At 35.9% G+C, this 12772-nt stretch overlaps 1 protein-coding gene across 2 annotated transcripts; it reads right to left on the bottom strand.

Annotated features, from left to right (window-relative positions):
• Positions 1 to 340: 340 nt before the first annotated feature.
• APL1 (ADP glucose pyrophosphorylase large subunit 1) lies at positions 341 to 12286 on the bottom strand. 2 transcript variants are annotated; one of them, XM_088960834.1, is made up of 15 exons: positions 11808 to 12286; positions 10072 to 10185; positions 9571 to 9744; positions 9341 to 9433; positions 7999 to 8082; positions 7857 to 7912; positions 7027 to 7120; positions 6830 to 6942; positions 6097 to 6169; positions 5818 to 5898; positions 4071 to 4157; positions 2865 to 2969; positions 1917 to 2023; positions 1771 to 1831; positions 341 to 560 (listed from the first exon to the last, which is right to left on the bottom strand). In XM_088960834.1, the coding sequence occupies exons 1-15, from the start codon at positions 12027 to 12029 to the stop codon at positions 459 to 461; spliced, it is 1566 nt and encodes a 521-aa protein (XP_088816960.1). In that variant the 5' UTR covers positions 12030 to 12286; the 3' UTR covers positions 341 to 458. The 2 variants fall into 2 exon arrangements, with proteins under 2 accessions (XP_088816960.1, XP_088816961.1); XM_088960835.1 differs by lacking the exon at positions 4071 to 4157 and having other exon boundaries at positions 11808 to 12279.
• Between the last annotated feature and the right edge of the window lie 486 nt (positions 12287 to 12772).

Genomic DNA, 12772 nt, shown 5'->3' with positions numbered 1-12772 from the left:
CCTTCTTTGCCAGAAAACAGAGTTTATGGATAGTAAACGACAGATTACATATCAGATCAGTAAATGTTAACTTTGTCTTATTTAACGTCTTCCTTATGTCCTGTTCAAAGACATCTCTTTTTCACTAATGATGGAAGGGAGAACCATTAGTAAATATCAACTTTGTCCTATTTAACATCTTCCTTATGTCCTGTTCAAGGATAGATCTCTTTTTCACTTATGATGGATAGGAGAATGGATGTGAGGACCATTAATAGCTTCTTCCTCAAACTTTTGCAAGAGAGAGAGAGAGAGAGATCCAAGTGCTAATATAAGGTGATAGCCACAATATACACAATGCTTTGGGATGCTAAAAACTCAATGCAATTTAGAACTTGAGGTTAAATAATGGCTCTTATTCCAAACATAGTTTTTTAACCCTCATTTTAATTGAACAAAAATGGACAAAGGGAAAATTATCATATTACAAATCCATCATTGACTGTTGAATTCTTTGATATGACAGTAACTCCAGAGCGTATGTAGAATCCATCTGAAGATCTGTCTGCCTCTTGTATTCCCTGCAAGCACAGCAAGGAGAAGATTAAGGGATAAAGGACAACTAAAAGTTCAAAGATACGAAGTATAAGTTTTAACCAAATTCTTAGTATAACTCTTTTCTTTCTACAGGAAAACCATATGCATGAGTGTGTGCAGACTGCAGAACACAGTACAAGAGGACAGAGGAAAGTGGCTGACACTAGAGGAGGAGATGGGAGGAATGGTGGGATTATATTAATGAAAAAAAGGAAGTTCAGGTGGCTGACACAAGAAGAGGAGATGTGATGGTGGGATTATATTAATGAAAAATGGAAGTTCAAGCGGCTGACACAAGGGTCAATCTGATTTGGACAAAAAGAGATGCTAATTGCTTTGCAGATATGTTGGCTAAAACAAGGGGTGGGAAGGAATCATATGTTTTGCGCTGTATTGTAATTGTGTATATTTGTATGGGGAGAGTTAAGAATGTTTATCTATCCCCATCTTTGTACCTTATTGAATGAAAATCAGTTATTGATCAAAAAAAAAAAAAAAAGAAAAAAAGAAAGAGGACAGAGGAAAGTGAGACGTCATAACTTTGTCAAATAATACATATAGAGTAGCTGTGACACCATATAACAGGTCCTCCCAAGAATTCTAGGTCTTGAGCCAGATGCACCTATCTATGATCTCTTGACCTTCCATTTCAAAATTTTCATTTGGCAATCACTTCTTTGACAGTACAGGAAGATTGAGAGATCTCTGATTGTTGGAATTGCCTGAAGATTCTTTTGGGCCATGAGTTTTTGCACAAAACAATCCCAGACCCCACATTGGCAGGAGCCTCGTGCACTGGGCTTCCCAGTTCTTGCACAAAACAATAAACTAGAGGCTGAAACAACTAACATATCTTAAATTCATAGTCAGGGTGGATCAATGGATATCATCTTCCCATCCTTCCTGCCTTCACAATGTTCTCTTCAGCATAGTCCATGTGAATATCAGTTTCCGCATTCTTCCTCCAATCTGTTCTTATAAGTGCCTTGCAACTTGGTAACTTGGTAGCTAGGGTAAGGTCATGAAATATGCAAGTATACCTTTCATAGGTTTTGTTGCATCCTTTGCACTTGCTATAAGAAATATCTATGATTATGTTGGCTCTCTGTCTGATCTAGAAACAAAAATATCCTTTCCGGTTCTATCCTCCATGATTTATAAGTAGATACATATGCATGATTAAACAGGTCATACCTCTGAGTTAGAGATGACAACATTCTTTCCGATTCTTGCATTCTTGTCAATGATACACTCTCTGCACAAAATAATGTCAAACAACCCCGATAAATTACATCCAAGACCAAGGAGATTTAGAAGGAAATGGTTTGCTTAGCTATTACCTGATTTTTGTATTTTCTCCTATGCCAATTGGAACCCTTCCCTCAGCCAAAAGTGATGCTATTTCAGCATCAGTTTCATAATAATCAGCACCAAGCATTACTGTATCCTGCATGTATGTTGTCTTTGTTAGGATATACGACACTGTTACGCATACAAGAACTTTCTATGAGTACACATAGACATACCCTTGTTACAGGGCACTGTAACAGACTCTCCTGTTTGAAAGATGGTAAAATACATAATTTTTTGTATAGAAAATATAAAAAGTCTGTATATATGTTTGTTCTTTCAATATGGTCTGCAAGTTGATTAAATAAGGAAATGAGACTAAAAAAGCAATTCTTTTTTAATTTAACAAGGATTTGAGGGAAGATGACACAATGAGGACTGTAAGGTAGAAAAGCCAGAAGAGCCACAATTAGGCTAAAGGAAAGTTTTATAAAATATTTATAAAGGCTATAAATGTTGTATGGAGAAGAGTATTGGGCAGCCAAGAAACAACATATCAAAAAAAAAAAAAAAGAGTGAAGCAGAACATAAATGTGGAGATGGATGAGTAAGAATAAATTATCTGCTCCAGTAGGTGATGAAATGGATGAGTAAGAGTAAGTTTTTTCTGCTCCACCAGAAATCAACTTGTTCAAAGGAACCTAGGAGTAGCTCCAATAGGTGATGAAATGATGAAAACCAGAAGGATTAGAAGAGCTTGGGGCAGACCAAAAAGGACATGGACTGAAATAGTGAGATGATTTATTGACCCATAATCTAAAAATGGATATGGCACTGAACAGAGTGGAATAGTAAAAGATTCATGTAGCCAACCCCATTAGTTGGGACAAGGCTTAGTTGAGTTTATACCATGAATTGTTAAACAAAAGTTAATATATGTTTTTAATTTTATCAACTAGTCACTGTGCAAAATTGCTCATAGATTTTAGCATACTCACCTTTAACTGCACATTGCTGCTTATTCTTGACCGTATACCAACAACACTGTGCTCAATGAAGCAGTTATCCAAGAAACTTCCGTGTGATACAATTGAATCAATAATCTGCACAAGATTAAAAATAATCACCCAAGGAAGAAACAAGCGGCAGTAGTAAGTAATGTGAAATCAACATAAAATTTGATGTTTTGTTCAAAAGTACAAATGGAGATTAAAGCACAGTTGACAAAAATTGACCTTTCAATATTTTATTTTAAACATAAAGAATTTGATAAAAGCTTCATTCTTGTAGATTTTTTAAGTCATTCTTGTAGGAATTTTAGAATATTATATAAATTTAAGAAAATGATAACCCACCAAAATTTGATATTCTGGGCATCTCTTAACCATCTCTTATTTTAGGATCATAGGATCATTTTCTTTGTAACTCTGACCTTGTAAATAATTATATGATTAAGGCAGTAAGGATTGTCATATATTTGGCCAAGCAGTTCTTCCAGGTGCAATCAAGTGAATGGTGTATTTGACCACACTATAGTGTTTGTAATCTTAGTTATGGTATAGTAATTAAAAATAATTCCATTACCCAATATTGTTCCCAACTATCTGGGGTCTTGGGAGAATTGGACTGTATACACACCTAACTTTGACATTTCTTTTTCACAAAGTGGCCACTCTCATACTCGAACCTATGGTCTCAAGCTTTTCAGCCTGAGATTTTACTGTTAGACCAAGCAGTACTTAGTGCTACCCCTGGCTTTCCAGGGTCTTGAGAGGGGTGGACTGGATGTGACCTCCAACTGAGACTCAAAGTGGCCACTCTTACACTCAAACACGTTCTCACTTTTAGCCTGAGATCTTACCATTGCACCAAGTGATGGCTCCTTAGCAATTAGTACTTTATATTCTCTTTATTAATTTAGAAATTATGCTCATTACATTATTATTGTTTTGTGGATGGTTAAACATACTAAAAATTCCAGGGTCATATCAACCTCTTTTGTAATTGATTAAAATAAAGAACATGTATTTTTGCAGATGAGAACACAGCTCACTTCCTATTGGTTCCCTGGATTACCATAACAAGAGAATTTAATATGCATGGCATCGATATGAACTTTATTTCATATCGTTGGAAACAAGGTCTATTTACACTCTTGAAGTGCCTTGGAGGATTAAAGAAAAATTTGAGATAAGATAACTTACCTTGCTGTTATCAATTTTTGATGGTGGCAGGTTTCTTCTTGATGTATAAATTGGCTTTGTTGCATCATAAAAACTAAAGTTTGGTGGCTAAAAAGAGAAAATAAAAATTATAATAGTCTGAATCATAATAACAGAAATCATAAATAGTAACTATTATACATGTAATTGCCTGTTTTATCTTGAGAGATACCGGTTTACCAAACCACAATAACATCAATTAGTAATCCAAATCTAATCCAATATCAGTAATGTAACTGTAAGAAAAGAAGATACTACTTGATATTCAAGTTGCTTCTATAGCAGATGCAAGTCAACATCTAATTTAAATTCATCACATTATAATGAAGATCCCGATGGTAAAATGTTGGTCTCTGCTACAATGACAGATCAGATTGCATACAGTTCAGATGGAATAGGTAAAACCATGGTTCACAATATCAACAATATTAGCAAAATATCCCCGAAATATCTCCATTTTTTCTAGATGGCAATAAAAAATTTTCCAGGAATCTTTTCTTTTCCAAAAATCTCCAATATTTTGCCGATATATCAGCAATATTGGTGATATTTCAGGTTTCATTGATAGAATTTATATTTAAGGTTTAAAATTTTAGAATATTATTAAAAATATTTTCTATGTTTCATTAAAATCATTATAATTTTTTAAGAATAAATTGGTGATATTTCAGATTTCATTGATAGACTTTATATTCAAGGTTTAAAATTTTAGAATCTTATTAAAAACTTTTTCAAATTATCATTAAAATCATTATAATTTTTTAAAAATGTTTTCCTAGAAGAACCATGGGGAGTTGGTGATTGGATAATTAGCTTACTATTTTGATATTATTCACTAAGTCACTATAATTCAAAAGAAAAAGTAAAATGCATATAACTACAAAAGAGTGTTTTCAAACCAATCAAAACATATAGTAACAAAAAAGAAAAAAAAAGTCAAAATGGAAAGTAATTGACATATTTTATAAAGAGAAGATGACTAAAAGACTAAAAGGGAGGCAAAGAGAAAGATACCTATCAAAGTCTCAATTTTCTCCTATGACTTATACAATTTTTTGCTATGGTTTTTTGAGCCTTAAATGTGCAACTATATTTATTCTAATGATTCCTTGAAGGTTTATTAACTAATTTCATGTTTCAAGAAATATTTCCTAATTTTTTAGATTTTCCAAATATCTTAACAAAATATCTTCGAAATTTCTCCATCTCTACATGGCGAAATGTCCATCTATATTGTGAACCATGGGTAAAACTATGAGACATACTTGGTAGAACCAAATAAGTCATATAAAGTTGATAGGGATACTACCTTTTATGTGATGCAATGATATATATCTTTTAGATTCCCATCTTCAAGAAAGCACAGCAACTGAAATTGATGTACTACTTTATAAATTTTATTTCCTATCTTCAAAACATATGTGTCCTTGATATATCTAGATAAAAGTTTCCCAGGTGGAAAATAGACCATACATGTTCCAGGTAAATTTATTGGAAATATGGATCCGGAAAGAGTTCAATGCCATATCAAATTTGCTCTGACTCCTCAAAAACCTAATATTCCTTTACATGGAAGCTGTAACAAAAGACTAATACTGGGACAGTAATTGCCATGGATTACTTGGGATTGCTATATTTCTAAATGATAACAACAATAGATAAAAGGTTTACTGGAACCCGTTATGCTGAGAAGAAATTCAAGGAACTGCTATAAATGCATAATACTTACATGTGCAGTAAGGGCAAGGTTTGCTCCAAAAAAGGATCTAATTGTTCCAATATCCTCCCAATAATCATTAAATAGGTATGCCTGCATTGGACATCTTATAGATGGGTTGATCATTAAGGAATTCTGGAATTGCTCAAAATTGATTTAGAAATTGAGAAGTTCTCATAGATCATATATATGAATTGCAATCTGTAATAATGCTTATTCATATTAACAGAAGAAAACCATAAACTTACCCCTAAGGCTTTTTACAACAGATATAAAAGATTTGGCACAGACCTTGATGAAGAACTCTCTTGCTGAGGCTGGGATTATTTCAGATCCAAAATCATTTGCAGTAGGAAAACGCCATCTGATATAACATTGATATATTGTGCTTTAATGATTCTCTTTGATGTTGCTTTTAACATTGATGTATTTAAACATATTTTGTCTAATAAAACTTGAATATTTAAGTGTGACGTTTTATTACTAATTAGCTGTGCTTAATATATTTTCTTTGACCAAATAAGAAAAATAATTCATTTGGGTGGGGGTGGGGGAGGATATAGAAAATTATAAGAAAGGATGAGACAAGTTCATGCTTCTGATAATTGTTTGAGAAAAGCAACAGTTCAAGAATTGGCACACAAAATTCATTGAAACAAGAGCATGGTAAGATATATAGGTTTTCTTGGTATGCCTGAGCATTGATATTCTGAATCCATTGCAAGATATTAATTTTCTTGCTAACATCTGCATTCCAATAGCAGTAGGCAAGAAATTGGAAGCACTCCTCTGCAAGCTAGACAAGGCTACTCCAAAAGCATTGCTGAGAAATTAATACTCATCTAAGTCAAAAATAGATTTTCTCCCAACTCCCCCTTTTAGTTGCACTTATGACTTACAATGATTTCTGTTTCCTTTTATTTTCTAAGCAGTTCTGGAAATGGAGCCGCAACCTTCAAAGTGATATTATATTTATCTTCTAGATAAAGTTGCAGATTCATAGATGAATTGTATGATCAATTACCTCAAGAGATTTAAGAGTATCTCCTTCTTGAAGACATAAACTCCCATGGAAGCAATGTATGGTTTCTTTTCTGCTTCTTCTCGTGAAAGCCCCAAAACTGTTGTATCTACTGCCTAGAAGGGATTGGTGAAATGCATTTGATCAGAATTACTTTAAACATATTGAGTTATAATGGATACTATGAAATTGAGAATTACCATTGCCTGCAAATCTTCTCCCTTAGGCTTTTCACTGAATGAAAGGACTCTTCCCTTGTTGTCTATTTTCATTAAACCAAAATCTGAGGCACGACTACAATGGAAGTAGAGAATGGACTCCAAGGTAATTTGTAACCATAATAATTGAACCTTTAAGAAACGAATTGAAATAGAAACCTATTCTGCTGAAGCAAGGAAATTATAAATGCAAATACCACCAAACATTTTAAGACCTAAAATGGAGAGTCCCATAATTAATTATCTTTATAGGTACATGTAGAACCCAAACTGCCTCAATGAGGTCAGGTAATTATCCAGTGATAGACACCCAGTGGAGATAGTTTTGTGTTTAAGACCTAAAATGGAGAGTCCCATAATTAATTATCTTTATAGGTACATGTAGAACCCAAACTGCCTCAATGAGGTCAGGTAATTATCCAGTGATAGACACCCAGTGGAGATAGTTTTGTGTCCTCTGAGAAGCTTTTCTGGGAAGAATTCTAAGGTACTTATTTGCACAGGATGAGCAGATATCTTATGTTTCTGTTAAAATTGCTGCAAGTGTAGATCCATAAATTAAAATAGCTTATATACTCCAGACAAAAGGAGCATATAAACAATCACACATGTAGGACCTCTCCATGTAGAGGAAATCTTCTCAGAACTCTAATGATCTTAAGAAAAGTAAAGGAAACCATTTAAGACGTGCAGTTCACCAGGTGGAACTAAGATCAATAACATCAGATTGCAATTTTTTAGGTGATGTAGGAAATGAGAATCCATCTATACTTTCGAGAACCAGAGAGATGAAGATCACAATTATAAACTACCTGTCATCCATAGGCAGACAAGAAATAGTAATATCAGCACCACTCTGCCGATGGCTCTGGAAGTGGAGAGGAAAAAGCTTAATGTGTTATGTAAATTTCAATGAACAATGGTAAAATAAAAGGTATCAGCATGCAGTCTGACCTGCACAAAGTCCATATAATCCATTCGGTATAGATGATCTCCAGAAAGAACGAGCACATCTTCAATATCCTTACTTCTGGCATCCTGGAGAGTGGCATTAAGTATTTCTGCCTTTACATTTGATACCAATACAAGCAATCTAAAATGTAGCTTATAACTAATCTAGATTCAGGTAAAATATGTAAAGGTTACTGAAGATGAATAACTTAAACATCACATCAACCTTATATATTAGTGAAAAATATGTTCTCTAAACAAATAGAAATTGTAAAGACTAGATAAAGTCTTTCAAATACAGGGTCTGAGAAGATCTGTTTTCATGTTGTATGAAAATTTGTGGCAGTGACATTTCCACCATCAGGTATAAAGGAATAAAGGCATCTATGTTCAGAAGGAGCACTATACAGTCTCCCATTGAGTACTATATGCAGAAACAAAGAGAAAGTAAGTGCATGAGTGTGTGCTGTATTTTCCTCTACCCATTGTTGATGAGGGTTTCCTACCTTGATGACATGGTTGATAGGTTGCTATGTACACTGTCCCAAACACAAGGCACCTTGAATCATGGAGCAGAATAAGACTGCTTCTCAGCTTGGGCCCAATTGATCCATGCAAAGGGTATGGAAGAAGGAAGGGACCCATCTTATGATGGGGAGCCTGGTTGCCTGCCTCTAGAGGTCTACAGTTACACTGATAGGTTGCTATGTACACTGTCCCAAACACAAGGCACCTTGAATCATGGAGCAGAATAAGACTGCTTCTCAGCTTGGGCCCAATTGATCCATGCAAAGGGTATGGAAGAAGGAAGGGACCCATCTTATGATGGGGAGCCTGGTTGCCTGCCTCTAGAGGTCTACAGTTACACTGATAGACCTCACCAACTCCTAATAAACCATTTGGTTCCATTTGTTTGCAGGCAAAACCCAAACCAGATGCAAAATTTGCACCTTATAAGCTTGGATACAGATACACTTTGGATACGCTTGGATAAACTAGGGAAGCTCTTGCAAATCCCACAAATACATCAATAACACTAAATTTAAGGTTGAAATAACTATGAATAAGGTATAAAGGCATAAGAAATGCACAATTTAATAGTTTATAACTTTATGTGAAAAGATACATTACAATCAATAATATTGAGAGTCTCAAACATGAAGATATCATACAATAACTTTACTAATAATACATCAAATAATCTTTGAGTTTCCAATCTACTAAAAATTCATTACAAGGCACATCAAATTGTTGTTAGATAATATATATATATATATGTGCTCTAGCACGATAATCAAGCTCAACTAGTGCAACTAACACGGACAGTTAGAATGATCTAAGGTACCTCAAAGAGCCAGTGGAACTGCCGAACAGCATCTGCAGTTCCCTGAAACCACCTTTTACCTGCCTCTCCTGGAGTCTGGGTCGCTGCTAGCATCTGCAACAAAAGCAAAGCTATTAAGTAATGCTCATTTCAGTAAGCTTCTTAGCCAAACTCAATGGTTTCAGAAGACAGTACCCAGCTTGAATAATAAAGAATGCCAAAACCATTATGGTCAACTCTCCAAGATATACCTCAACAAACCCATCTCCGAAGTTTACTCCATTCCCAAAGTTGTAAGTACGTGCGAGATGCCTGTTAAGCGATGCAGAGTTGAATTGGGTGAGAATGTATATTTTGTTGATCCCACTGTTTATACAGTTGCTCATTGGCACATCGATCAGCCTGTATGCACCTCCAATGGGTACCTGAGTTTGGAAGTATTAGACATCAACAATTCATAGTCAACAGAACAGGAAAATTACTCTAATAATGTGGAAATTTCGCCCATGCACACCAAATACATGTAATCTAAACAAATGAAGCCGAAACCCATTAAACATCTTGATATGAAAATGAAATCCAACGACAAAAAAATATTATAGGGGTTGGAATACAAGATACTAAGTGCACTTTGTAGAGTTAAATTGTGGAATCGGGTTAGTTTCCACCTGTCACACAACTAACCAGTGATTTGCAGTTTGCAACATATAACATACAGAGAGAGAGAGAATGAAGCAGAGAGTTGGACTTACAGCGGGTTTGGCTCTTTGTTTGGTGAGAGGAAAGAGACGGGTGCCAGCTCCTCCACCCAGTATAACGGCCACAACTGTCCGAGGGTCCCGCTTCTCCATTTCTAAGTCCCTTAGCTACGGCAACAAATAAATAAATTATAAAAAAAACAAATAATTAATTTATTTGTTTAGCCCCTAAAAAGAAATAAAAAAACAAATAATTAACTTATTTGTTTAGCCCCTAAAAAGAAATAAAAAAACAAATAAATTAATTATCAAAAAAATTATTGACGACAAATTCATTTTGAGCTCTGATCCATATCAACGGCTTGAAGGGCCCAAACGCTTGCAATGTGGATGCAGGTGCGCTCCATCTAAGTACACCGATGGTCCGGTGATCCGGTCACAAGTGCAGGGATGTTTTGGTCATTAACACGGTCAAGTTGCTTCGGTAAGCAGCACTGCACATCCTTTCGATTTCTTCCACGTATATTGGCTATAAAGGGACGTGGCCCAAATGCCCAATGGGCTGGGCCCCTTCTGGAACAGAATCACATTATTCTGGCCTTCTGGGTTTTCAGTTTACAGAATCACATATCAGCCACTGTACGGACAAACATTGACATACGGACTTTCCGACGGACCGTATCTACCAAATAAATGGTCCCGGGTCCCGGGTCCCCGACCCCGACTGGGTACAGGGTACTTAAACCATTTAAAGTAGAGATGTAGAATCTTTGGCCCAGTTTTCCTTGCATACAAACAAAACAATATATAAAGGTGAATAAAAAAGGACAATTTCATCAACTAGTTATTAAGCCCAATAAATTTTCCAAAAACAACCAGGTTACAAGTTTAGCGGACCAGACCTCTAATGTCTAATTTAACTGGGTTTGTACTCCATCTGCATGGACAAAATTTGAGCCCTAACTGCTGATCCGTAAAAGGATTTTGGGCCCTAAATCTAATCAGGCAAAGATAATATCAGATTATTAGGGGCCCAATAATTGCCCAATAATTACGAATCTGGCCTATTCCCCGCTTGTTGGATTTGTAGGAATTTGTAGGGTTCAGTTGTTGGAGTAGGGAGGCACCGACAGAGATGGAGGGAGGAAGGAATGACCATTCCCTCAAACAGAGAATGTCATTCCAGTACGAATGAGAATCAAATTCCAATTCCACCCAACCAAATGGCATGGGTGATGGGTCATTCTAATTCCAATCCCAAACCCTTATTCCCACAAATCAAAATCAAATGGATCATTAATTTGGTGTGAGTAGCCACCTTAGCATGCTCCACGAACAGCGGATCGTTTTAAAACCATTGGATTGGATTGGATTAAAATACCAGAGGGATTTAGTCGGTATACAGTTATTGCAAACAGGCACCATTGGTTTGGAATCTTCATCTGGGCTACTGATATAATAGTCTATGCTCTACAGGCTACATCCAAAATCGAAGCTCAAAGACTACGGCCTGATCATTGATGTAGATTATCGGCATTCCCCATCAACCTTTGAGAGAAAAGGTTCCCAATTCCTATAGGCTGACAGTTTGGGTGGTAAGGCCCTTTACCCATGGAGGCATGGACATCTGCAAATTCAATCAACTACTCGGACTACAATATAATTAATAAAGCGATGAAACCTTTATTCCATTGGAATGTTTTTGTACTTCCCAAATGCCAAAGTGTAGAAGATGAGTTGCGTGGGCATCTGGGCCGAGGCCCGTGAGAGAGAGAGAGAGTGGAGATTACCTTGGACTCAATTCCGATATTAGTGGTGAGAGACATGGAAACGTAATGCTTAACCAGCTTAGTTTTAGGAGCCTGATGAGGTTGAGGCCAGTTGAGCTTCTTCCCCATCAATTCTCCATTACAGGACTTCACCAGCTTCCCATTCCTCCCCACCAATCCAGCACCGCCATATAAGTGGCCTGCCGCCGAGAATGATATCCGGCCGTCGGTGGCGCACGCCATTTCCTCAAAGCTCCGAGGAGAATAAGGAAATGCAAGTTAAAAAAGAAAGCGAAATGGAAAATGAAAGAGACAAAGGGAAACTAACGAAGATTAAAGAGTGGAGTGAGAGTGAGAGCAGTGGAGAGTGGAGACTGTGGTCTGAGAAGAGATCAATAAATGTGTAACAGCTTTAGCTTACATGGAATTGGAATGGAATTCTTCCGTTATCCGCACTAATTAATACCGTCCACCAATTTGTGCAATTGCGTCCGCCGCTCAAGCTAAATGTGTATAATTACGTAAAACTCCATATACCTGACGTAAAATACGAATCAAGGAATATTCTATTCTAAATCTAAAACATTATTAGCAAATTTAGGCTTTTAAATTTTAATCCAGGATAAAACATTTCCACCGTATAAGGGTATTGTGGAACAGAACATCCATTAGATTTTCCCCAACCATAAGATCTCAGCCTTTAAATCATTCGACTTTTTTTTTTTAATTATTGGTCATTGAATCGAACTTGATATCCAATTTGGGAACCATGCTTACAAGTTTGATATCTAATTTGGGCTATATATGATAATGGTACCTATCGGCTATCGTCAGCAAGTCTCTTGACTCTTTCATTTCATAATGGAGGAATTATTGGAATTCGAAGTTAACATCTTGTTCCAACTTCCAACAATCCAAGTCCAACACTTGTACAGGACCATTTGTTATTTGTTTTGTTTTTGTTTTTTTTTTTTTTTTCTAATTTC

Source organism: Nelumbo lutea, chromosome 1 (assembly GCF_056320005.1).
Source record: "Nelumbo lutea isolate HS-2025 chromosome 1, American lotus-T2T, whole genome shotgun sequence".
NCBI lineage: Eukaryota > Viridiplantae > Streptophyta > Magnoliopsida > Proteales > Nelumbonaceae > Nelumbo > Nelumbo lutea.
This window is presented reverse-complemented; position numbering and strand designations above follow the sequence as displayed.